Source organism: Rhinocladiella mackenziei, assembly GCF_000835555.1.
Source record: "Rhinocladiella mackenziei CBS 650.93 unplaced genomic scaffold supercont1.5, whole genome shotgun sequence".
In the NCBI taxonomy this organism is placed as follows: Eukaryota; Fungi; Ascomycota; class Eurotiomycetes; order Chaetothyriales; family Herpotrichiellaceae; genus Rhinocladiella; species Rhinocladiella mackenziei.
The window spans coordinates 844,778-870,597 of record NW_013550600.1 but is presented as its reverse complement, the minus strand read 5'-3'; the positions used below and the strand labels follow the sequence as shown (position 1 = coordinate 870,597).

The 25,820-nt window shown below is 50.9% G+C and overlaps 10 protein-coding genes across 10 annotated transcripts; 3 read left to right on the top strand and 7 right to left on the bottom strand.

The window, feature by feature from the left end:
• Positions 1-638: 638 nt before the first annotated feature.
• Positions 639-1,491, bottom strand: Z518_06790 (uncharacterized protein; the record flags this gene model as incomplete). Its single annotated transcript, XM_013414920.1, has 2 exons — positions 639-1,295; positions 1,354-1,491. 2 exons carry the CDS (start codon positions 1,489-1,491, stop codon positions 639-641), a joined length of 795 nt encoding a protein of 264 aa, XP_013270374.1.
• Positions 1,492-2,363: 872 nt separating this feature from the next.
• Z518_06789 (uncharacterized protein) lies at positions 2,364-3,008 on the bottom strand (the record flags this gene model as incomplete). Its single annotated transcript, XM_013414919.1, has 1 exon — positions 2,364-3,008. The coding sequence occupies one exon, from the start codon at positions 3,006-3,008 to the stop codon at positions 2,364-2,366; it is 645 nt and encodes a 214-aa protein (XP_013270373.1).
• A 1,105-nt stretch (positions 3,009-4,113) lies between these two features.
• Positions 4,114-4,316, bottom strand: Z518_06788 (uncharacterized protein; the record flags this gene model as incomplete). The annotated part of the gene is made up of 2 exons (XM_013414918.1): positions 4,114-4,184; positions 4,205-4,316. The coding sequence occupies 2 exons, from the start codon at positions 4,314-4,316 to the stop codon at positions 4,114-4,116; spliced, it is 183 nt and encodes a 60-aa protein (XP_013270372.1).
• A 1,087-nt stretch (positions 4,317-5,403) lies between these two features.
• Positions 5,404-6,524, top strand: Z518_06787 (uncharacterized protein; the record flags this gene model as incomplete). The annotated part of the gene is made up of 3 exons (XM_013414917.1): positions 5,404-5,800; positions 5,993-6,247; positions 6,298-6,524. The coding sequence occupies 3 exons, from the start codon at positions 5,404-5,406 to the stop codon at positions 6,522-6,524; spliced, it is 879 nt and encodes a 292-aa protein (XP_013270371.1).
• A 566-nt stretch (positions 6,525-7,090) lies between these two features.
• Z518_06786 (uncharacterized protein) lies at positions 7,091-8,385 on the bottom strand (the record flags this gene model as incomplete). Its single annotated transcript, XM_013414916.1, has 2 exons — positions 7,091-8,217; positions 8,274-8,385. The coding sequence occupies 2 exons, from the start codon at positions 8,383-8,385 to the stop codon at positions 7,091-7,093; spliced, it is 1,239 nt and encodes a 412-aa protein (XP_013270370.1).
• A 1,014-nt stretch (positions 8,386-9,399) lies between these two features.
• Z518_06785 (uncharacterized protein) lies at positions 9,400-9,876 on the top strand (the record flags this gene model as incomplete). Its single annotated transcript, XM_013414915.1, has 1 exon — positions 9,400-9,876. The coding sequence occupies one exon, from the start codon at positions 9,400-9,402 to the stop codon at positions 9,874-9,876; it is 477 nt and encodes a 158-aa protein (XP_013270369.1).
• A 235-nt stretch (positions 9,877-10,111) lies between these two features.
• On the bottom strand, positions 10,112-11,451 carry Z518_06784 (uncharacterized protein; the record flags this gene model as incomplete). Its single annotated transcript, XM_013414914.1, has 2 exons — positions 10,112-10,224; positions 10,272-11,451. 2 exons carry the CDS (start codon positions 11,449-11,451, stop codon positions 10,112-10,114), a joined length of 1,293 nt encoding a protein of 430 aa, XP_013270368.1.
• A 3,096-nt stretch (positions 11,452-14,547) lies between these two features.
• Z518_06783 (tRNA pseudouridine(38-40) synthase) lies at positions 14,548-16,509 on the bottom strand (the record flags this gene model as incomplete). The annotated part of the gene is made up of 1 exon (XM_013414913.1): positions 14,548-16,509. One exon carries the CDS (start codon positions 16,507-16,509, stop codon positions 14,548-14,550), a length of 1,962 nt encoding a protein of 653 aa, XP_013270367.1.
• A 417-nt stretch (positions 16,510-16,926) lies between these two features.
• On the bottom strand, positions 16,927-22,983 carry Z518_06782 (uncharacterized protein; the record flags this gene model as incomplete). Its single annotated transcript, XM_013414912.1, has 1 exon — positions 16,927-22,983. The coding sequence occupies one exon, from the start codon at positions 22,981-22,983 to the stop codon at positions 16,927-16,929; it is 6,057 nt and encodes a 2,018-aa protein (XP_013270366.1).
• A 466-nt stretch (positions 22,984-23,449) lies between these two features.
• Positions 23,450-25,684, top strand: Z518_06781 (uncharacterized protein; the record flags this gene model as incomplete). The annotated part of the gene is made up of 3 exons (XM_013414911.1): positions 23,450-23,472; positions 23,532-25,461; positions 25,517-25,684. 3 exons carry the CDS (start codon positions 23,450-23,452, stop codon positions 25,682-25,684), a joined length of 2,121 nt encoding a protein of 706 aa, XP_013270365.1.
• Between the last annotated feature and the right edge of the window lie 136 nt (positions 25,685-25,820).

The following is a 25,820-nucleotide window of genomic DNA, read 5'->3' as shown; positions in this document are numbered from 1 at the left end:
ACCACCTAGACAAGCCCTACTGATCAAACTCGGGATGGTTCACGGATTGGATCCGATGAAATACCACGAGTCATCGGATCCGATCCATGGACCATGTCCTCCGTGCGGCTCGTCTGTCTTCTAGCGGTCCCACGACATTCGACAGGCTATAATCGCAGATACCAAATTGAGATCATTGAGGAACCGCTGGCCGATGGTCAGCTCACCCTTCTTGTGGAACTGGATGACGCCGCCCTGTGCTCTAACCCTGGCTCACCAGGTGAAACCAGTGTAAAAGCAGCTACGGTGCCATCTAGAAGCGAATGTCGTGGACGGACGGGTTTAGTGAAGTATTGATAGTCGTATTCAAATCGCCAAATCTAACCTCACAAAAGCCGGTTTCGTTTTTCAGATATAGACACCTGTTATTTTGACCTGAACGGTGAGTCAGCAGCCCTAGGCATCAATCAAGAAACCATGTTGTTTCGCTGGGACTAAGTCCTTCAGGAATGGGATGAACTCTGCCAGGTTGCCCCATGAAATTTTCGATACATGAACATGGCAAAGAGAACACCTTGCCCAAGGCCGAAGATGACGTTGTTCAGCCACGCCAAGCATTGATATAATCAAGTTGCGTTGGATCAACAGCCATATAAGACTTAATGACGAACATCAGAAACTTCCAGATAATCCAGCTGGATGAATCCAACCTGACCAGAACGTAAACCAATTGCAATCGTATTGCCATAGAAAGCCGAAGGACTCCTGCGATACTCCAGTGGAAGCCAGAGAAGATCATGTTCACCTTGTCGAATCCACGCATCGTTCATTGTAATGGGTTGCCAGGCTGAAGATTCGAAAGTTAAGCAAGGAATAAATTTATTATCAATAGACATTATTCCTTGATTTGTACGGAGAGCCGTATCACCCAGCGAGAAATCGACGGCTATAATTCCTGGAGGTCCCTTGAGCGTCTGGATCTCTCGACCCGTGTGCGGGTTCCACAACCTCACCGTCTCGTCATTTGATGCGGAGGCGAGGAGCGAGCCGTCGTGGGAGAAAGCCACCGCGTTCACCGAATCAGTATGTCCCTCCAGCGTCTGGAGCTCGGGACTCCACACTACTGGAGTAGTGGGACACCGCCTTAGCCATGACGGGATCCGGCCACAAACCTTCCTTACTACGCTGGTTTGCGGCGCGAAAATCATTGCGGAGGAGTAAATCTGGAGGGGCGCAAGGTCGACGATATATCGGTTACTGAGGAAAATTCGTCGTGCGTCTTCAAGGAAGGCTGTTACATGAGTCGATTCACTAACCTACCTCCCGTAAGTTTGATTTTCTAACTTCGAGAATTCCGCCTCGAGCACCACTCACCGACACAAGTGATTGTAACTTGTCCAATTGTTCAATGACTTCGGAGATCCTGTTCATGAGACTTAGAGCTTCAAACCAGTGCAGGAAGTGTTTCTGCAAAAACTCGTGCACTTCGTCGTTATCACAAATCTGAACCATACTATGTTGCACGTGGTGAATCCAATACCGGCATGCATATTCCAATTCGGGTGGGAAACGTCGGTCGATCATAGCTGGTGCAATCTCTTTTCGTAGCTGGCCGGGATACCTAAGCCCACACATATTTTCATGTAGACCATTCTCCCTTCCCAATAATTGCAAGCATCTTGTCGATAGCATTCGATATGTGGCCGGGCCGTCCACTCCGAAAGGCTCGTGTCGAAGCTTGTCTCCTAATAGGAACTCACTAAAGGATAGATGAAGCGTTCGAATCGGTGTATCAAAGTTAGCGGGAACACGCAACACAGAACGTAATGGATGTATGCGGTCCCAAATCTTGTCTTTGGGCACCTGAAGGAGATCGCTGAGGGATGCTATCGAGAGCGGCTCGGCAAGGACCACGATAGATCCGACAATGGTCCGGAATTCTTGGTAAGCGGATCCGCGTCACGTGGGTCACTCAATGTTGCTGATAGTTGCTGGAGTACTGGAAGGTACGTCCGCTCCAGTTGGGACTGCTGAGCCCACTCTTGAATTTGATGGAGTATCTCGATTCGAGTCTCGGGATGACAGGTGGTCTGATCGTCCTCGTATGAGCCATACGTTGCTCCTTTGGAGTAGAGCAATCGATCTGCGACACGATCCTTTTGAAAATGCTAGTATGCAATGTTGATTTGGTTCTCCACTGGCGAAATATACATTAGTAACAGCGCATCAGATTCACAGTTGAAAGTGACAATCCGAGCCTATAGATAAGTTTGGTATGGTCAGGAAAACCCTCCTCACTAGATTGCAAGGAGCAAATACTTTAGGTCACTGACGAATGACATAATCTTTCTCAGCACCGGAAATTCCATCGATAGCAAGTAGGATCAGCGAGAGTCCGTACCTTGGTCTCGCCCGAAGAATTGGTTTTCTGCATTGTACTGACTGCCGGGTCCAGAGTTGTTGTAGTTCTCCTGAACACCTCCCCCAGTGTTGGCATTGATTGCCCCCGCGCCTGAGTGGACAAACTGAGGCTGCTCCTCCTCGTCGGACACGTTGCTCAACTGTTCGATAGCTTCTTTAATATCTTTCAGCGCCTCCGCGTCTTGGAACACTTGGTTTTGCGCAAGAAGCTCCATATTCTTCACAACCTCTTCCATGTACTCTTTCACCTTGTTACTCTTCATCTTTATTCCCACGGCCTTTCTCAGACACTCTGCCCTCGAGGCATCTTTGGCAGGTATGGTCTTGTCAAAGATGTCCTTCACACTGGCGGCACTCTCCTTGCATCGCTCCAGAACAGGCATCGCACTCTGCAGCGCCGCTTCACTAACAGCTTTTGCTTTGATATTCTGTTCGGCCAGGCTGAGAGTGTGGTACACCATTGGGATCTGCTCAGCGGCTGCGCGGAACTTCCTAGGAAGTCCCTTAGTATCGCTAGCGGCCTCGTAAACCTCGTGAGCCGCTTCATATATCGCGATGACGGACGAGATTAAGCCGAGCACCGCGCTCGCCTCGCCGATGCCAGACATGCTCGGTTGCGTCTTCTTGCGTCGATCGAAGGCCGATCTCTCCGGGGTATGCAGGGAAGATACGATTCGAGCTCTAAGAAGGAGGGGCTGTTCCCAGACTACTACTCACGTAGCAGCGATCGAGAATTCGCAAGGAGGGTTAGTGGATGGAGGAGTTCCACGGGCCCGCGGTGGCCTCTTACCGGTTTGAGCAGGTGAATAGGGGAAAAAAGCATGATGAAGAACGCTTAAATCAAGTTGAGGTGCGGCTGAAGTCGAGATTGGACAGCACACAGGCAGTGGCCTTGACCTGGAAGAGTTGTGGCGGTCAGGTTAATCTTGGGTTGATCACGTGATCAGATCACTATTATGAAAGATTTTCAGTGGACGAGTTGAGGTTCTGCTGCTATGCAGCACGTCAACCATGTTCGGCGATGTTTAATGGGGAAATTCTTCTTGTTTGAAAGGATCACATAATTGTATGTGTGTATGTATTGAATGCTCTATCTATCTAGCATCGGTTCACCCCTTTTCTTCTCCTATTCCTACCCCTATATCCCAAAAAGGGACACTGGCTACTTTGTTCAACCGTTCAACAATGTCACTCACGTGTCATGCGACCAGGCTCCACTTTCGCCTCAGCCTTATCGTCAGCGGCTCAGTCCGTGCTTATGATGCTTAGCCGTCTGTTGAACTCAAACCCGTCCTGAACCCCTATTTAGGGACCCGTGTTCTCATTGAATATTCATTCCATAATCTTGACCGAACCAACCTCTGTTTCGGTTTCCAGGGCCTGAGCACTTGCCGGTTATTTCCAGATCGTCGTTCTCTGCCAGATGCTTCAAAAAGGTGTTGACAGTGGGTTCCAGATCCACCAATGGGCGATCATTTTGTGTTGTCATGTCAATTACATGATACTCCTTCCAGAAAGCCTAACAACGATGCCCCCTCCCAGGCATGTGAACCTAAGCCAGAGTACTACATACCCCAATTCAACTGACAGTCCTCCAAGTCGGCTACGCCTAACACCTAATAACATCATACTGATATCCTTGACGGTGACGCGCGACAGCATTCCGTCTATATCCAGCGAGGCGTCAGCCCCGCACGACTCGTGATATGTTGATCATGCTTCGAGCTCGAAGTGATCGGATCGAGATTGCTGGGCTCCGTCAAAGTCAGCTTTCTGAACGTAGCCTCACAAAGGATTTACTCACTTCTGACGGCTCGAGCAGCATAGAATGCCACCTGCCACAAGGCTATCAGGGCGACGATCGCCATGAATATGCCAAACACCACCGATACAGTTACTTCAGCTTCCAGTGCCATGTCAGAATTTGATTTGAGTGAAGACGAAAGGAATCGGAAAGTGAGGCCGAGGACTAGGCCAGGAAGGTTGGCCGGGACCGGCCTCCCAAGAGTGGAAAGAGTTGATATTGCGTTTCCTCGAAGGTTGAAGGGACAATGGTGCAGATAAGTCACAGGGATTTGCTTCGAAATTGGATAATGACGAAGGCAGGAGAAGAAACGAGCGCGGCAGGCGTCGACGAAGGCAGAATTATAAGCCACTCATAACGACTTTTGCACAAACAATTCCTGATAGATGGACTCACTGACTTGGCTACTCCTGATGCATCATTTTTCCATCTCGTACTTCAATATCGGTCACAGTTCTCTCCCTCAGAATCATGCGCCATTGCCTAAGGGCCGTGTCCCAGGAAGGGTAAAAGTTGACCAAAGGTTGTATGAGCAGGAATGAAACAATGGCTTTTGCGAGCTGTAAGGTGGAAGGCCACCATCCGTTTCCGCAACCTTGTCAGTCGGCTTATTAGATCGCCGATTTAGTTGAAGCCTTCCTAATAGCTTCCCAAAACCATCTTCCTCTCTTCTGGGATCGCGATGGAGCATCTGACGATCAACCGTTCCATACTATTTCTAAGCCAACATCAATTGATCGTTCGAACGTGGAAGTCTCGAATTGGCCCAATACACCGCCTCAGATGTACGCTTCGGAGCACTTGATGACAAAAGTTGCAATTTTTGTTCGGCAAGAAAGACGAACACGTCACGTCGCACTTTGTTTGTCGGGTGACGTACTGGTTTGGGGGCAGTGCTGTTTAAGTGTTCGTATCCTCTGCAGTAGCGAAGCAACTTCGTTGGTCCTTGTTCCATGACCAGTGAGTGCCCATATCATCGAGACATTACCAGCGCAAGTTGCAACTTTTTATCGACGCCAGAGTTTCTCGCCTCCAATTTGTCCTCAGACTACTGGCGACTACTGGCCGCGCCCTGATATATCTGTGCAACAATGTAGTTCAATTTTTGCCAGTTCTTTATAATTTTTTCGCCATACTTTGCATGAGTTCATCTGTGTTATCCCCAGCTCGTGATTTCTGGCACTCTCCCCTTCTGAGCAATGGCGCAAGTCACTTCAGCCTCGCGAGCTGGTCGTATTCGGGAAGAGGAGTGGGAGAGGCACCGCGGCTACATTCAATTCCTTTACCTTGATTTGAAACTGGACCTACAGAAGGTCATGGAAATGTTGAAAAGCAAACACGGCTTCTGCGCAACGGATAAGCAATACAAGAGGCAGTTTGCAAAATGGGATCTTCGGAAAAACATCACATCGAAAGAAATGAATGCCTTACTCAATGATCAAACAGCGAGCCATATCGTTCGGGGATCCCCCGTCCCCCTTCACAAGATCAACCGATATGCTCGCCGGCATGGTTTGAAGCCGGCCACTCGACACTGTAGCCCGAGCTTGAACCCAAACGCAATAGCCTCTGCCCCTGGCGCCGAATCGTCAGGTCGTATGATGGAAGACGGAGACACTCGAAAAAACCAACGTTTGGCACCAGAGCCAGATCCACGAGATGACCTCTTCCACGATTCGTTGAACAAATATCTCTTCTTGAGACTGGCGAGCTCCCTTGCCCCCATTTCCATACGAAGCTAATCCAAACAGCTTGAGGCCATGCTCGAGAATAACACTTTGACCCTAGCCAAATTTTTCCAGCGCCTTCATTGCCAGAAGGAGTTGGTCGTCGAACTGGAAAAACCCAGCCCTTCCCAGCGCCGTCTCTCAGCGTTTGCAAAGGTACAGGCCTTCAGCCACCAGAGGCTTATAATAGCCTGCAAATTTCTTGACGCTATCCAGCACCGAAAGATACCAGTGTCGGAAGGGCCTCTCCTGTCTTTGGACAGCTTCTTGGACCGACGTGTGATACTCTTCACGGCTTTGAAATTTGCAAAGCAATGTAGGTAAGTTCCTTCCTCCGGTGAGAAGCCTACTGACATGCTTCAATAGACTTAGAAGGCTGGCAAGAGTATGACTGGACAACGGATTATAGTTTGGATTTATTGCTGGAGCCTGAGTTTTCGGACAAGGTTGCCACGCTAGAGAGGAAGCTTGGGAATCTCAACACGATCGACAAGAACTTTGATCCGGATGAACCCTCGGTCCCGGAATACTTCTCCACTTGCTTTGATTACAGTGGGTACGTTATTGTCACTTCAACACCACGAGAACTGTAGTCAGATTGTCACATGGGGATTTCCGTGCATTTGGCCCCGACTTTGAGCATGGGCGGGTTCGAAGACGAGAGCCGGATCGATCAGATGGGGAAGCCTACGGAGATGGCATACATGATATCTACAGTAGTGGCACAATGATGGTAATTGTATAAGGTGCTGGATGCTCCGGATCGAAAGCGGAGATAAGAGTAGACATAAGATAACCGAGGATGCATACAGAGGTACGTCTAGGCAAGTGTTGGTTTTTGGAATGCTAGAACGGAAGCGATGAAAGCTCAACCGGAGGCGGAATGTCGCCAATTTCTTTGGACAAGAGGGGCCAATGGGACAAGGCCTGCCGTTTCTGGCGGCAAATACACTCAAACAGTGTCGCCTATACCGAACTCTCTTAAGCATTGAGAGAGAATACACTATGGGTGGTACCCACTATTGGATGGGATTCGTCATCGGATAGTCCCCATTAGCCGTGCCCAACGGCGTCCTGTCCCAGGACGCATTGTCACGTTTTCAGACCAAAGCTAAGACATGTAGTATCCCGTCGCTCTCTGCCACGACATAGTCTGCTTCTAAATCTCTCCATTCCCGCCTTTTATTAACATGGACCATTTTTGGAGAAACCAAGGTGCGGCCTCCCAACTCCGCATATCCCAAGGCTGGCCGGGCTCACCGCCGCCGCAAGTCCTGCTGCGCCAGCAGATCAGTCCGTCCTCGAGAAAGTCCCATTTCAGATCTAGCGGATTGAAGACATGAGGCATAGTTGCTGCCAGGGTAATTGCCCGCGCACGTAGCCCGGGGAATGGTAAGAGGTCGAGGTATGCGGGGTGTGGAAATATCACCTGAGGCAGCGTTGGCCTGAGATCTACAGGTATTGATGGTTTAGTAGCCGTGGCTAGGAGAACTTGAGGAGGGGCGTTTGCCTTGGCAGGGTCGTAGAATGGGGAGGGATGCTGAGGTGTGAGGAGATCTTGGAGGCTTATTCCTATGCAACGTGCATTGCAGAGAAGCCCCAAGAATGTTGTCGTGCGAGAAAACTGAATGCTGTTCAGGTATGGATCGGGAGGAGAAAAAAGTGTGGGGGTTTCCAGCGGACGCCTTTGGAACCAGCGTCTGGAGAGAGACTCTAGCCCTATTGATATAACCTCTTCAATTCGCAGACCTCGATCTTCCAGAACGTCGATCAGACCGCTGAGGCGATCCTTCGTGCCGCTTGTCGTTCGAGAAGCTCCAATCTGTGGTGGAGGTGCCGGGAATTGCCAGGGCAAAAAGAAAGGAATTGACGAAGCCCATGAGAATTCTCTCCTTTGCTGAAGAGCTGGGTCAATCAAGGCTGTCCCATTTAGGACGGGAGAAGGCCCCATCGAGTTAAATTGGGTCAAAGAGGGTTCCGGTTGCATCGAAAGCTCGACGTCATCTCGAAGTAAAGAGCTGAGGGCGATGGGAACAGGGTCTGATACGCCGCCAGCAATGAAGGACGGTTGTAGGCAATGATTTTGCTGGGAATTCAGCTCGAGTTCCGGACCAGCAGTGCTCTGCGGTAGCTGTGCTCTTTGGCTCTCTGGGGCCGCTGCGGGATAGGACCAAGAACCATTCTCATCGGCCACAAATAGGACATTGGGCCTTAATTCACGACGGCCCCCGGAAAAGCCTTTCTGTCTGCGCTGCAAATACTCTCGGCGTTCTTTGTTTCTCTCGCCTGTAATTGAGCTAGGTTATTCCTGTTTGGAACGAGTCGAGGTAAGGTGAACCCACGGTACGCTTTCTGTGCGGCCCGATTTTGTTGTCTTCGGGCTTCGGTGATCATTCGCGCACGGCGCCTTTTGCTCGGGACACCGGCAGCTGGACACTTCTCTAAGACATCCATTCTCTTCAAAGCCTGTTTAGCCAACCGTGGCCTGAGAGTCTTTGACCTGTTATTGAGACTCTGCACGGGTAATCCAGCTCATTCAACGGAGATTCGTCATCCTTGTAGTCGATGGTACGTACCGCACATGGGGCGTGAGCTGGTAATCGCAAAAGATGAGGGGGTGGAATACCCGCGACGCCATTATGTCGAGCCTGAGTGGCTTACGGCTTGGTCGCAAATGGGATGACACCAGCATAGTTTTAGCGTTTGACCACCATTCCGCCAATGGCGCGAACATGATTTGCGCCTCCACACTGCCGTCAATCTTCGAAATCTACATGAGAGGAAAATAATCGGGTTAGTCTCCCGAGAAGGTGTCGAACAATGGAAGGAAGAGTGAATAGCTCTTGATTGTTACATTAATTGTTGCATTGATTGCTCTTGCTCTTCCAGCGAGTGTGGGATAGAGCCCATCTATATATCTATCTACGTGGTGTACTTTGGCGCTGTTGCCTGTCAATGGTGTTGCAGGCTAGCAAGTGAGTGTTATAGAATGAGTGGGTCCGCCATGAACGATAGGTCACCATTTGTTCAACAGAAGGGTTCACCTTTTTGCAAGAAACACGTGGCATCGCATTTTTGATGGTCTGAAGGAGCAAATGGTGTCTCTACAATTTGTGAGAGTGGTGCTGGCCTAACCGATCCCGCATGTGATTGGCCGAAGGATGGTAAGCCACCGCGTTGATAAGTTTTGACATGATCTTCTAAGACCTTAAGCCTCGGTGGTAAACGGACATAAGGTGTGCAATTGCTCACCGCTATGGCTTACAATACCGGGGTATTGCCCACCTCTGTCCGTTTATCATCATTATGTTCTCTTCCTCCGTATGCCTAGAGAAGTATCTAGAGGTATAAATATCCTCATCATCGACGGTGACACGGTATCATCATTAGACACAGGGAAATGTAATCAGGACCAACAGCTACTAACAAAGTATCTGTCTCACATTGTCTCCTTAGAATCTACCCAAAATGTCATACCCACACACCCTCACCTCCCTCACCCCACGCGAAGCCATCACCGACGCCTTATACCGCGCCATCATAGGATTCGACCGCAATGACGTCTCAATCTTCAACTCGGCATTTGCCGAAGACGTCATCGGAGAAATACGTGCTGGTGACGGAGGAATCATCGACGGTCTCTCTAACGTCCGCGCACAGGTACTCGATCACGTTGGACACATGGATACGACGCATATGATCAGCAATGTCCGCGTGGATGTTAAGGATGGAGCTAATACGGCTTCTCTTACTGCTTATGCGTTGGCGCAGCATTGTCCACCGGGAAAGGGGAAGGAGCCAGATGCCCCGAAATACTTAGTGGGTGGAGAGTATTGGATGGATCTGATGAGGGATGAGGGGGATGGGTTGTGGAAGATTAAGAAGTGGGTGTTGGACGTTATTTGGACGCAGGGGGATGCTTCGGTGATGCAGAAGCCTCATTAAGGGAATTGCTGGTTGTAGGAGTGGGATGAGGGGGGGGAAATAGGATTGGTAAAAGGTTCAGAGTTGTATATGAGGTCTGAGAGACGCGAGGGAATATTGTGATGTACCACTTTGCTGCGGCGCTGGTGTGGATATGATACAGAATGCAAATCAGTCTGTTTTCCGGCCTTCCGGGCGGCTTATGGGTAAGAGTGTTGGAAGTCGAAGAGCATGACGCAGGTTTACCGTGGCACAACTATATCAACAGTGTGCTCTCCGTCGTCTCACTGGCTTCCACATCAGGTCGGGTGCCTTCAAGAACACCACCATGGAGAGCAGCCAATTCCGGTAAATCGCGCAGCGTCGCGTCTGTGATTCGCTCTTCAGGCGAAGTTCTGTTCAGCAGATGACCCGACGCCAATCAGGCCCGTATTCGCTCTCCCAGATGCTCGCGATATCTCTGGCCACTTCCTTGCTCACATCATTCCAGTCGGCCCCCTTTGTCTCCTCTACATGTCTCGCCAGCGTGGTGATATCGAAGCGGTGCCCTGCCCACACTCCTCTGCGGATCTCTGACGGATCTTTCACATGGCGCGAGTGGGACGTTGACCATATACGCGACAAGATGACTTCGCCAAAGCCTAAAACGTCAATATTGGGGCCGTGGATAAATTCCGGTTTCAAGGCGATAGCCTCCGAACGTACGAACTCCTTTGCCGTCAAGTTTCGAAGAATCCATGGTTGGTCCTCGGGATAGTAAGTTGACTCTTGGACGCACAACTCTGACTGCGTGAAAGTAAATGCAGGATCCTCGAGCTGGCCACGGTCTCTACACCGATAATATACGCGTGATGACATTAACTGCAAATTGTTTCTTTTTTTCTCTGTAGCGACAGAATGAAAACCGAGCTCAGACGGAGTGAACAGCTCGCGGTACCCCTCTCGGACTGGATCGCCGTCATCTGGTGTCACGACTGACTCTTGACGCAATTGATTCTTCCTCTCCATCGAAAAAAACTCCTCGGGATCGACATACTGTCCGATGCAGACGATGTTCTCACCTGCCCACTGCCCCAGGAACGACGTGTATTGATCATGAATATATTCTCGACCGACCCTCCAGAAGTATTGACTCGTGAGGCCGAGGCAAATGACCTCTTCGACGAATTCGATGTGGCTAAAGATTAGCCGATGCACTTCTGTGGGCATATCTGAAAAGGTGGTCGAGCAACTAGTATCAGTCGCATCATCCGAACCCCTGCTTTCAGTTTTTCTTTGTTTGCGGTGCCGTGGACAGGGCGCAAACACTTCGACGTCCGCTTTGCGCTTTGCATGTCTGCGATCGACCATCGGGAGGATCTCATCCTGGACTGTGTTACCTGCTGTCATTTGGGTGTCCCAAGAGGCGCTTGGGGATTTTGCTAGCGTAGCTGGTTGGGCTTCAGAAATAGACCTGGTATTTTGTGGTCGAACCGGGACGGCGAGGAGGTGTACAAGGTTCTTGGGCGAGCCATCGAAAAGAACCTTCTTAAGCTCGCCGTTCCAAGATAGAGCCTTCCTCGCTCGAGGAGCGACGAGGCAGGAGGGTGGGCACATCCCACAGTTGAGTCGGTGGGGGGGGGGGGGTTCCAAAATGCAGTGGTGGAGCTTGCTGGCTGCTCACACACATAAAAAGTGCAATCGATATATTTAAAAGTGTTGTTGTCGACCAGTCTCATCGATGAACAGTCGTGGTCTTTTTATAGGCGCACTCCCGGCCAGAATCACAGAACGACGAAAGGACTTGGCACGTATGGGCATGTATGGTTCTGCCAATGGCAGTGTGTGGCAACGAAAGAAGTGATCGAATAACTTTCCATATTTCCTGCCACTGTGTGGTACCTCAGTGACTCATTCGACGCCAATCCAGGTGCTGGACCCAGGCAACCACATCGACCATGACAACGCGGCAGGGATACGTGACACTGATGGGCTATTGCAAGTTTCTTGACCATCCCTCAGGCTCATGACACTTCACAGCGGTCATAATTGTCATACCTAAGTGCGAGTCACTTGCAAGAAATCCTTGGGGAATAGAGAAACCGGATGAATGGATGAATCAGCTCAATATGCCAGAACAAGAAAGAAACTTGTGATCTATGGGCAATGGAAGACCAGGAGCCAAAAGTAAAGGACCATGGAGCACGGCGTACGTTGTCGGTATTGATGCTGAATGGGTGCCAGCCTTTCAGGCGGAAGAGCGGTTATATCATTTGTCTTGGTCGACCACAATCGGTCACTGAGTGAGTCTTTAGGGGGGGAGGCTGAACCGAGCTCAAATCATGTGGGGCTTTGACGACAGCCACCATTGACGGCGCACAGCTGCCGTCTGATTGTTTTAAAGCCTGACCGCTATCCTCAAGTTGAACATTTTCATCCTGCGTCCCGTTCCTGCCAACCTCATTATACACGTTGAATGGAAAGGTGGTCTCAGTTCGACATGGACAAGCGAAAACCACCGCCTCTATACCGCGTAACACGTTAACCAGAGCACCAATTCCATGGCCTTATATGCAGTTTGGCTCGAGCCGTCCTGTTGCTAGCATCGAGCAGAAGCCGTACCTCTTGGCTGCCCCACGAACAAACGTAGGTGTTTGCGTTGCGCATGTACAAGATAGAAGGCGATACCAAAATCGAGGGGGCCATATCCGTGTCAGTTTGCTTTCCGTTGGTTCCTGACTTTGCTGACCCTCTCATCAAGGTTCTCCATCGGTCGAATAACTTCATCCTAAAGGCCAGCAGGAGGATTTCAGCCTTGAAACGTCTCCGAGAGCGGTTATGCCAGAAGGTCGCCGTCCTGTAATGCCGATCACCCGTGAGTACCGACATACTCTCACTGCAATTGGAGATCGAGTTGCATATTGGGCCACTGGGATACACTAAGCTACGACCACCCAGACTCGCTTTACGACTCTGTACTCTTGAAGGGAAAAAAACATTGTTTCATGCCAACATTTGTCAGAACCAAGTTCAAACAGTGGGCGCCGCACCTCGAGATCACTGTGATGCCGTCGAGATCGTTGTTTTTCCGGTCCAAAGTCAAAAATCGACGGAATTGACCCGAAAAATTTCTGTTGGGATTCCATAACAGCTGACGAAGCTTCGTGCCGGTTAGTGTTCCCCCTTTTCTCGCCCGCTCTCGGATAAGGCCTCTGAGAAGGGAAGGGCATTATTGCCCAGACTACTGCCGCATATGCGAGACTCTTCATACTATCCCCCTATTTTCACCGAGTGTCAGACAGCTGGTGCCTAGTGCCAAGAGCCCCTATTCTGGCCTATATAGGGGGCTTTCCACGAGTTTTCACCCCTTTTATCCGCCCTTGCTCCGTTCAACACTAAGCAATCCAACAACAGGACTTCTACCCATTCCTGGACGGGCCATGGATTGGATCAGAGCACAGTATTACTGAATAGATTTTCCAGATTACGGTGGTCGGCCGATCACGTGACACGATATGGCGCAAGTGTGCCGAATTGGGTAAGGTGTAATTAACGTCTTGGCCCTGGGCGAAATACCTGTTATCCTTCAGGTCTGGGAAACGGAACCGGCATTTGGTGCGGTCAGTTTTGGTCATCGTAAATATCGCTATTCCCTACGCTAGAATTGAGTCATTGCATCGTGGGCTGGACGCAGCTTGTCTCGAGGGAGACAAGCCCCGCCCCAAAAACACGCCAAATAAAGGTATACCTTCGAGCCTGAGCGAAATCCTCGATGCAACGTGAACTTCAAGAATCAATGCTCACGACCTGACGAAGAGCAGAGAGTCAAGGGATACCATACATAGACCCATCAACGGCTCCAGCATCGTCAGATCCCTCAGCCTACACGTTCACCATGTTCACCGGACCAACGCAATATCTTTACATCCACCTCCCCTCGCCCACCACGGTTTCCTTCACCGTAACAACCAGGCGCCGACCAACAGGGGAAAAGTTCCTCTTTCTCACACTCCTCCGACACACCATTCGCGTTCTATTGGTCTCATGTGTGTTGCTCATCAATCTCGCAAAAGCGCAGAGTACATTTGACCCCGGGGCGGGGCGCTGGTACGGGAATTTCGCGTTGAGAATTAGTCTGGGCAACCGTCTGACGAAAGCCCTGGCGGAGCGGACTGAATGGTGGATTCTCGCGCCGCTGAGCCTGTTGGTCTGTTACCTGTGTTTGAGACGAGATTATGTTGGTAAGTTAAGCATAAGCTTTACTCTTCCCTACCCTTCAGAGAGTCCCTTCCTTTCGCTCCGGAATGATTGTCTTGCCGACGAAGGAGAGATGTGGAATTAATCGAATGTCTGGTGGCGTAGAAGAATCGCTCTTAGTCCTACAAGGCCTGGGGATCCAAACGTCAACCAGTTCGCGGTATTTCTTCCTGGCTTCGACTACGACGTTCATCCCGACGACGCAGATACAGGACATCGTTATCCACGAAGCGTTCCACGGGTTGGGAGTCAGATTTTACTTAGCTGTCATTGTTGAAGGTGCTACAGAAGTCGTCGTCGTGTTCCCGGTAAGTGTTTTGACTCTAAGCACTGGGTGGAACGGCATGCTGATAACCATGTCTGATCCGCAGACTCTCCTTCCCCGACGCGATATCCTTGAAGAAGTCTGGAGAGGTGCGCGAAAATGCTTGTACTCCGGCATTCGATGACGGTCACTCAGGCACGACCACTTTCCTCTCCATTCGTGCCCAGAGAACTCTTCCCTTCGCGGCGACTTTGACGCCCGTTCGCCCATTTGGCATTCTGTGCCGGCAGGGAATCCATCTTCGGCTTCTTCATCACAGGCACATATTTGCCCACCAATCTCGCCGTCTCACTGCCATCAAAGATCTTCTGGCTCCGATACAACCCATTGCGGGGTTCTCGTTGAGAATCTCTCTGCAGGGACGTCCCGTCGCCTTGACTGATGGCCAAATCCAACAGACTCCCCGCCAGAGTTTCTTGAATCCTTGCCTTTCGCCATTGACTCCACAATTCGTCGACGACAGCACCCACTCCAAATTTGCCATCACTCTTGGTCGTCGTGAGAGCGGGGACATTCGCCGCATCCCCGGCATATAGCCATTTCATCGAGTCCTTCATGTCTGTCTCGTCGTCCGGGAATACGCAGTCCCAGAGGACCAGCGGCGCGTCATCGGCCATCTCATAGAGCGGTCTGCACGGGTTCTTCTCCACATCAAGCAATTCATCGATAATGCTGGGCTCTTCTAATCCTTGCCCGACAAGGAACAACACCGCCACCATGCACCGGACTTGATGCCAGAGGAATGCCGTCCCGTGGACACAAAACGTATACACCTTCGGACCACCTGTGGGAGACACCGGCCGCCTATGGTGGTCTGGGGAGGCAAACTGGTTCAGCCCCTCCATGGCCCCAAAGGCTCTCCCCGGCTCTTCAAATTCCAGCACATCCGCAAACGTCACTCTCCTCTCACAGCTCGACATCTGTTTACTCGGATCAATCCTGCACAGATTCCGAAAATCATGCCGGCCCTCCAATTTCTTCGCCGCCACCCGCATCTTGTCGATATCGAGCCACCCTTCCCTCATCTCCGCGGGGTTCCCCTTGGCATCCCGCATCCCCGACGGACCCGGGGTCGGGCAAAATGCAGGATTCGTGAAGAAATATTTGTACCGACGTTCACGGCAGGAGAACCGGGCGTCAAAAGTTGGCGGCGGATCCGGGCACCAGGCCAGTATTCTGATGTCTGGAGGTAGGATGGCGTTGAGGATAGACACGTACGATAGCTCGTCTTTGATCGGGTCGAATGGCTTGACGTATGTTTCTGCTTCCAGATCGTCAGCGTCGATCGAGGGCATGGCATCTTCCACTTTGCCGGACAGAGACCTTTCTACGTCTTTTCTGTCAATGTGTCCATTCTCCCGGCTTGACTTCGTAGCTTGATGATCCTCCTCCTTTTGGATGGGCCGATTACTCCGAACCCTAATCCCAATGACCTGCCCGAAAGCGCTGACTCCTTTGTCCGTCCTGCCGCACTTACTATACTGGCACCCCTCCCAGTTCAGATCCAGTCTGACCTTTCCTTGCCCGTCCTTCTCTTTCCCCTCGTCCCGCCCATGCCCTCTGCTTTCGCCTTCGCCTTCGCCTTTGCCTGCGTACATACTGAACCTCCGCTCTTCCTCCCAGACGACATTCATCGAGGCATCCGCCCCATCCTCGACAGGCGGGCTAATCAGTCGCGCCTTACGCAGTGCTTTCCATAGTACCTCCTCGATCGTCGGCTTGGGCAGCACGTTGCCATTTGCGTGCTCGTAGCCATTGTACCGGCCCCCCAGGTACGCGAATTTCAATGCGATGTGCCGTGTCGAGTATGCGCGGGGATCGAAGGTGCGGGTGCGCCGTGAGGGGGATTCCGACCGTCTTCTTTGAAGCGGTGCGGTTGTAGATGGAGGCTGAAGTTGAGTCGGGAGCGATGAAGCGGAGGAAGTGTTATTGCTCGTGCTCGTCGTGAGCGTCGCCAGTCGCTCGGTCTGCTCCCTTAGTTGGCGCTCGAGAGCCGTGATTCGCGTGATCAGTTCCGCATTACTGTATGCCGTGTAGTTTGTTGTCTGTGGATTTTGCTCCGTAGCTTTGCAGGAACCATGGTTCGTGGCCATCACGGGCTGTGAAGAGGTGGACTTCAGACTGCGTTGCCGAGGGCTTGGAGATGATATATTCAGAAAGGAATGGCGCGTCACGAGCCTGCTCGTGGATAATACTCGTAGAACAGGAACAGGGCGGCAAGGAGACATGAAACACAAAAGGAAAGTTCAATGCGGAAGGGCACCCTTCTTAGACGACAGGAATCGTGTGAACTGCACGAATTGGGGAAAGAAATTTTAAAGTCCGATGGGAAAACTTCGGAAAATTACCTGCCTCAGCCTCATCGCCAGATGATTCGATGGGGAAAGACGGTCGTGTGCTCAACTTCATAATTTTCTTTCGCTCCCCAGCGCACTCTCTCAAGGGCTTTCATGATCTATCTAGTCATGGCTTTGGTTAAAACCACGGGAGAATTCCCACCAAACGCTCCCCTAACCTGCCTGATCGGGATCGGGGTCGTGCTCCTCCTGCGCCTCATGGAATTCCTGTTCTTCTCCATCGCCAGGGGTGTCTTTCTCTTCAGATTCAGGGACCTCAACATTCTCCTGCGAATCTTGGATCTCGATCTCATCTTCTGCGTCTACCATTTCTTCGTCTTCTCGGTCGCTCTTGAGATCAGACACAGAATCGTCTGCACCATCGCCGTCTTCGTCGCTTTCGACTACATCCTCGGCAACATCTTCACTTGTATCCTCTCCATTTTCAGCTTCTTCATCACCATCTTCGCCTCCGTCATCTTCTTCCTCCTCTTCCTCCTCTTCTTCGGCAAGCTCTTTGGCATTTGCAAGTTCTGATAACAGCTGCTTCTTCTCGTCATCTATATCTTCGAGTTCGCTCAATTCACTGACAGAATTGTCTTCCTCATCAGCTTCGCCGTCCGCACTGTCTTGGACACTGCCTCTCCTAGAACCGGTTCCGCTGCCATCGATATCTTTGTCTTTGGTGGTCGCCAAACGCTTGTCAAGAGGGGAATCCATGTAAGATGGTTCTCCCAGGGTTTTCGATGGCATCTCCAGGATAGGTTTCTTAGTCAGGACGGGCGTTTTGATCGGGGGCGGTTTGACTATAGCAGCCTCGGCCTTGCGTTGAATTTCACGACGAGTGACCGTCTTGGTACGTCCGGGTTTGGCAGGAGCACGGGTGACCTCAGGAATATTCTGACCCGCAAAAGTATTGGGAGAATTCTGCAGACCGAGCCCGACGGGTGTAGATATTGATATGGCCAACGGTCCATCGGCGGCCCCATCCCCTTGCGCTCGTAGCATATTATGCAGACGGGCTCGTTGAACGTCACTTTCACCGCTGTTCGCAAGCTCCGTTGTCATGTTGATGAACGTGCCCTGAGGGAGAGGGGGAGGTTGTGGCTTGGGTTGTTCCTCGGGAGGTAATTGTGCGACGAATTCGTCATACAGGCAAGCATATGAATCACCAATCAGATCGTCAATGATGGGCCCTTTCAACAGGCTGTTGTTCAGACGCTTCAAGTCAATGGCTTCTCGCATGATGTCCAAATATACCGAATTGGTGGCCCGATTGTGGGCCCACTTCTCCATCTTCTCGGATTTCTTGGTGAATTCTTCGTGGTTCATGCCGTCGAAGAGTGCCCTCTCATAGCCATCGTCGATCTTACCAATGCGTCTGAGAAGTCGCACGTACGTTGTGACCACTTCTTCCCAGATTTTGATGTGGTCGATAAAGTCGGTGGTCTTTCTCCGAATACGGCGAACCAACTGATCTAGGTTGGCTCGGTCCTTCAATTGTTCCAGCAAATGAACAAAAAAGGAGACGTATCGACCCGTGTACACGTAATGTCGGCCAGGACGTTCGTATTCAGGCTTCCATACCTGTACGGTCATTGACTTTGTGAAGATCTGTTGAGTGAATTGATGCTTCGCTCCGAGAGCGCCAACGAGAGACGGATCATCTTCGTAGATCACATGAGCAGCACGATCGGTGATTCGGTGGTGCCAATTGGATTTGTCGGCTTGTCCGAGTTTCTTCAAGATCTCCAGGACATACGGAACCCATTCCACACCTTCATCGTCCTTAGATAAATGCACTCCTTGAGCGTAACGCGTGGCTTGCATGTATTCCTCGGCCTGTGCATAGGTGATGGCGTGGCGCCGGACCATTTTATGAATGACTGAGACGAGTTTAAAGTGTGGTTCCAGAATCGGTTCACCGGTTTTCTCTTTCTTCGGCTTGGGCAGAGTCTCAATGGCCTCAATAATGGCTTCAAGGACATCATCGGCGGACACCCGGCCACAGTTCTCCACGCTCTGAAACATCTTCCAGAGACATTTTGCCCGCGTGTAGTGCGTCGTCCAAGGCTTTGGCTTTTCGGTAAATTTCATACTGAGAAGATGGACTGCGAAATGCCATAAAGCGTATTGACCGAGGGGCTTGTGATAGGGCTCTTTGGACATGGTTTGGTCGATATGGCTGCTCATATGACGCAAATACTTGTCGGTTTTGAAGGCTTCCATATTCAATGGAGGACGAGAAGAGGCATACAAGCGCGTCGCAAACTCTGTCAGCATATCCTCCATCTTCTGCGCCGTCTCCGGTCGGTCATCCGCAGATCGCATCGCCAGGGCAATGGCCATGATGTAACAGTGTATGGTCTGTCGCTCAAGCAAGGCGATATCGCCTCTGGACTCGTTGAGTTTGACGGAATTCCAGATCAGGTCATCTTCGATTTTAGCTTCATAAACTTGGGCGAGGCGATACCAAGTCTCCCAATTTTCTATGCCATGATCCAATTCCTGCCTAAAGAAACTGACGGCAATATCCAAGTCATCCGTCGGTGTCGGATTGACTCGTTTGACAGATTTGTATTTTGCCAGCGTCAAATACCCGAGTAAGAAATACCATCCACTGCTGGCCGCGATTTCGGTGTCATTGTGAGCGATACGCGTGGGAAGATCGCCAATACCTCGAATGCACCTATAAAGGTCACGAGGATTGATGGTGGATTTCAGATATCCAGAAATGATTCGCTTGTTGTACAAGATGCCTGTGGAATTCTTTACCGCTCCCAAGGTCTGCTGTATCTTGTCAATCGTGCCTTTGAGTTCGTTCTTGATCAGATCTTTGATGCTGAATTTCTCGGCATGTTTCATGATGGTCGGGATCAAAGACCAGGCAGTCTTCTTATCCATATTTTCCGGTGGACAGCCGTGATTGGCATCTCCAACGCCACTCGCGAAGCGAAGTTGATAGAGATCAAAGAAGACCTGAGCAGTTTCGTCGGAATAGTCCTGTTTGGTTGCAAGATCTCCCAGCTCCCATTTTACCAGCTTCACGAACGCCTTGTTGGCGTGTCTGCAGTAATAACGAACGCCAAACGCATGGTGAACCGTGCAGAGGTACTCTGCCAAATCATCCGCTGCTCTATTGTACCGTGTGGGATCTTGGACGGTGGCTTCCTTGAGGAGCATGTATTGCAAGATCCACGCTCGAACCAACATCTCCTTGAGACGATCTTTGCTCTTGTCGTATAATTTGGCCAAGGAGGCGCCCTTGAATTGAGGTGGAGCTGTCTGGCCCACTCGCACAGAGTCTTCATAAATGACGAAGCCGTGAAGGAGCTTCGTCATCGCCGTCATTGCCCTCAGGGAAGATCGGAGGTGGGCATCGTCAACACACTCGAATCCGGTGGGATCATTGAAGAGTTTGACAAGGACTCTGGTCATGAGCTCGTCAATGTCACGCAACCACTTCAGCATTGAAATCTGTCGGCTCCCTGGTTCGCTTTCGATGTGACGTGAACTGTACAATTCGTCCACACAGGTCTCAATTGCTCGCAGGAGACAGGACACAATTTTGGGTCCATATGAAATGGCTGTATACGCATTTTGGAGACGTCGCCAGAGGAAAAGTTTGAGGGCGGCATCACCAGATGCGAGGAAATGGATCAATTGCTCCGTCTGTGACATTCGGTCACTCGTGACGCCGGAGCTGGGCGAATCATTCTCAACAGCTTTTGAGCCAGGCTCCAGGATGGGTTCCAACTTTTCAATCACAGCCACGGGGTCGCTGTTGTCGCTATCAAATACGCTTGTGAAGAAGTCCAGCGTGCTGAGGCGTGAGATTTCCTGATCGACGGCCAAGATCGAAATCACAGGCATGGCTGCGTTGTTGGGAAGATAGATGGCTTCAGCACCAGCTCTTTGTAATAACCGTTTCAGATCCTCCAAGCACAATACGACATGGCTTTTGTCCACCTCGTCGGCGAGGGTGGCGTGAGCAGTAGATGCCCAGATAAATCGAAGAATCAGAGGATCAGTCACTTCGAGCTGGTTGAACTGATCGAGTGACAAGTGCATGAAATCATTGGCAAGGGTTGCCCATCTCATCAATCGATCCCCATGGCCAATTCGGGTATTCTGTTCCACCTGGCTGCTGGGATTGGTAATGGCGGAATGAACATCAAGGTATATCTCGAACAAGGTCTCCACGAATTCGAAAAGTATCCTCGTGTCTGGTGTCTCGTCGTTCGCCGGCACCGGTTTCGCATTCGTCAGCGAGATGAAGAATTGACGCAAAAATTCGTAAAGATGTGGTTCTATGGTGATGGCGAGCTGCACAACCGTTTGCTTTGTCTCGGCCGGCCATGTTTCTCGCAAATACGACGAGTCCGGTGGCATATCTTGGCCCCTGGAGCCCACTAGCATGGAAAAAAGCCAATGAAAAGCAGCATCGTAGATATTCGTCGACCCAGCATTGATGAGGTGAACCAAGGAGACTAGCGCAGCCTGGCTGGATGCTGCCGACGGTTCAATTCCTTTTGAAATCACTGGTTTGGAATGTTGAAGGAAGAGAGACATGCCGGTCGATTTCTCCACAAAGTCTTGAGTGCCGTGACCGTAGATAATGGCCTGACTCTTCTCATCTGACCAGTCTCGCAGAGCAGTCCTCAAGTCTGTGAGCAGTACCAAGTTTTTCCGGGACTCTTCAACACTCAGGTCATCTCGACGGTCTTCAGTTCCACGCCAGAAGGCGTTCTTAGCCTCTTCTGTGGAAAGATATGTCCTCATGTCTAGCTTGGCAAGAAGGGAGTTCACGACATCGAACGTCGCTTGGTCAGCTTGTTCGAAAATGGCGAGTTGTTCATTGAAGTACTGAGGATCTTCCTGTGCTGCGTCATCTTCCTGAGCGGCGAGATCGGCTAGTGATTCTCTCGCTCGTATTCTCTTGCTTTTCGTTCGACCTTCCGGTTCATCATTACCGGCAGCTGTGGAAGACCTCTTTCGTGACGTCGGTCGAGCAACTTCTTCCTGTTGTCGAGGTACTGTTCGTACCTCAATTGTGTCCCCATCTCCAAGCTCATTGAGTGTCTCACCCTTCTGTCCTGAGCTTGCCGGGTCAGATAGTGGTTCTTCGACGGGAGAGTCTCGGATTGCGTCTTCGATAAACGTCTGGGCGTGCGCCTGGCCCTTTTGATTCTGATCTTCACGGCTAGCAGCTTCGGGAGCCAACATCGTCTCGGCATCCCGATCCACCAGTTGCAAATTCCCAACCTCTATCTTGACTGTAGTGGCCGTTCCCAAGGTCATGAAGCCATCTTGGATGCCTAAGATGGTGTGAAGGATGGCCTGCCCCAGTGAGGAGAGATCATTCGACGCCGGTTGCAGCGTGATACTGGCGACCCCGAAGCTGAGTGGTCTATATCTGTCGTCCAGATACTCCAGGGTTTTGGCACGCTTAGGAAGAAACGGGTAAGGATCATTTGTTTCCCGTAAGGCAGTCAGCAGTTGATCTCTTGGGCGAGTGTCAGAACTACGAAGACGACCGAGATCATCCTGTAGAAGATCGACCACTTCTTGAAGCTCACCAGCCGCAAATGCCTCATCGAGGCCGGACAAGTCGATTGATTGCTCAGCATCATCGTCATCTCCAGCAAGCACGCTCTCCAGGCAAAACCGAGCTATTCTTTGCGTTGACAGCACGTCTGAAACACGAGCAGCTTTCTTCCACAAGTCGAGATCGGTATCATCGCGTTCTAGAGCCTTGGCGAAATCCCGAATGGTTTCATGACATGACTTGGCGTAGTATTGACATAACTCAGCCCATGACCCCTTTTTGTTGAGCCGTTGATGGCGAGCAACGTCCAGAACGAATTGACCTCTGTTTTTAAATGCAAGATAGATGAGTTGGGGGACAGAACTGGCAGAAGATTCGGCGGCATTGCTGGGGAGTAGAGGCAAAGATGCGGGATCGATCTGGGTAGTACCAGGTGCGGCTTCATCGTCCAGTTCCTCATGAGTGAAATCGGAAACAAACTCTGGGTACTTGAAAACTTCGGATTGCAGCAGTTCTTGGTAGGCCTCGAGAGCCTCTTGGAAGTACTGTGGCCCTTGAGAGTGGAGTTTCAATGCGTTTTGATAGAGTTTGAAAGCCTCTTCGAGTTGAATTTCTCTGGTATCGTCGATCTCCTCGTCGAATGAGTCCTCCGGTTCGACGTTAAGAGCGGTGAATCCCGACATAATTTCGTGTCGTCGCAATCAGTGGTTGACTTGCGAGATGGACCTAAGTTGGGGCCAACCCATCCCGTGGCGATGAATCATCACAGAGACGTGCGCAGTTCATTGATGAGACATCTTCGGTTTAGAGAAAGTTGTTTGATACTGTGTGCGTATTGACGTGAAGTTGAAGTCGGTGATGGTGGTTGACGCGTTGAAAACTCGGAGACGCGAATCGCAAATCCTGGTGAAAGTCCCAATGGGGCAAGATTGGCGACTTCGACGCAACTGAATCCCTTTCATCATCCCTTCCCATTGATGCCAATCTGTCCCTTAGATGTCCTCGATATCAAACATTTACCTGACTGTCGGCTGACACTCGTTTGGTGATATTGCTGTTGCGCTCTGTTTCTGCCGAATTCATCCTCAGCGACGAGCTCCACCAATCTGTCCTAAAAATTGTCGAGCCCGTCCAGAAGGCTGCGCTGCCATGCTTGCGCCGGCGGTGCCAGAGTTAGTTCTTCAACGGCCGCTGGTTTCGAGGTATTGGAGCACTGATACAGAGTCTACAGGATTATTGAAGATGACGATATCGGATTGGCAGTCGATGCACGAACGGAGAGTCTTCCCGGACTTCGAGAATTAGGACCTCCGGACCTTGTTCACTTGGTCAAGCAGAGTTCCAAAGCCGGGGCAAAACAAACCGGCGTGTATCACCATGTCACCGGCGTCGACGCCTCCTCCTCTGCCAGTCTAGCCGCATATGTGAACACCCTAACATTCAATCCCGCCGACAAGACGCATAAAGTGGTTTCTGGCCTTTATTGTTGCTATAATGCCTTCTCACACCTGGACATGCGGGTCGAGGTCAAAATCCCCGGTAGTGTGGAAAGCTACTGTGTCGACGAAAGAGGAGACAGAAGAGTGGCAACGGAAGGTCTCTGGCTAGAAACCTTTCTCTGCGCGGTCTTGCGCGCATATTCATATTCCGATGACGGCAGTGGTGATACCATCAAAAAGATCATCGGCGTCAGGAGGTTCAATCCAATCACGAATACAGAATTGGAACACCGATTTTTCGAAGCTGCCGAAAGATTGTTCTTCAGTGGCCGTCAACTGGGCTCTGACCCGGAAATCCAGATTCCCAACATTGTGTCAAACCATCTCACGGCAGGACTACTGAAATACATCAAGACGACCGGACGATATGCTTCGGGGATCAATCTTTTTGAGAAGCTGCGGACCAAGGATGTGGAGGTGTCTTCCCTATTGGCTCGCGTTCTTTTGGACGGCGATGAAGAAGTCCAAGCGGTCCGGCTCCTGCACGATGCCTTGCAGGATGTGCCCATGGACTACGCTTTACTCGACTGCCAGGCCTCCTTCTGCCAGAGCAAGGGTGAAGGTGAGATGGCCCTCGAGCTGGCCAAACAAGGCGTGACAGCCGCCCCGAGTGAGTTCAGCACCTGGGCTCGTTTGGCCGAGGTCTACGTGGACCTAGAACAGTGGGATCTGGCACTTCTGACCCTCAATTCCTGCCCCATGTTCTCATATCAAGACAAAGATTCTCCCAGGATGCCTGAACCAAGCCGGGTTCTGTTACCCATCCTTCCTGAAAGTGCGCTTGACGAAATTGATGAAGGACAACCGAGACAAGGAGAGCCCTACGATCAAGTACATGTCTCTTTGCGGAAATTACAGGCTGCGACGTATCAGGGGACCTTCTTGAAAGCATACAGCTTACTTACTCGGATTGCCGCGTCCATTGGTTGGGATACGCTTCTCAAGACCCGAAGTCAGGTCTTTGTGATGGAGGAAGAATATCGTACCGAAAAACAACACTCAATTACTCCAAAGATACCGTCCAGCAAAAATGCAAGCACGATTGCCCTCTCCGGAACTCCCAACGGACACTCCAAAGCCAGCAACGCGGAACCGTCGGAAGATGACGAATCGGAAGAAGGTTCTGGAGGAGAAGAAGAAGAAGAAAAGGTGCCGGACGAAGGATCATCAACGGCTCCCACTGTAAATGGTGGCGCTGATGAGAACGCCACGATGAAGACCAACAGATCCATGGAGAAGCCAGTCCCCACGATTGCAGCAGAGGAAGTGAAATCGGGCAGCGATGAGCCAGATCCAATGCACACCCATTATCCCCAATTCCAGAACAAGCGTCTCTGCGAGCGATGGTTGGACAACTTGTTCATGGTGCTTTACGAGGATCTTCGGATCTACACCATTTGGAGAACAGAAATGGGACAATATCGTCAGCAACAGATGCAGTACAAGAAATCCGCAGCGGAATGGGAGATCCTCGGAGAACTTGCCGAAAGACTGCACCACTCGAACGAAGCGTTGGAGGCTTATCAGCAATGTTTAAATATTCGATTCTCGCCCAAAGCAATGAGAGGTATGCTCCGAATGTATGAGAGAAAGGCCGACACGAGAAACACGTTGGCATGCCTGATTCGATTGATTACCTGGCAATACAGGTGGTATTCAGAGGTAAGCACCGAAGTACTCTCTCTCTCTTTGAAAGGAAATGCTAATCCAGTAACAGTTCTCCCCCGAGCTCTTCTATTCGATACGGAAACTGATCGAAGAGGAAGGGGCCGTCAAAGTCCGCAGTATCGTGCAATCCACGAACCTGCCCCAGCACGTGCTTGATTTGACGCATGAATATTGCCAACTGTGTGTAACTTTCCGGAGTAGCGGCACGGATGGGTGAGGAATGACATTGTGATATGCCCATCGAGCACATCGTACATCACCGTCACCAGGAAGAACGGGAGGAGTTTGTTGATTATGCTGAGAAGCTTTCGAGCGTCGGCGTCCCATCAGCGAAGAGGCTAGAGCACAATGCA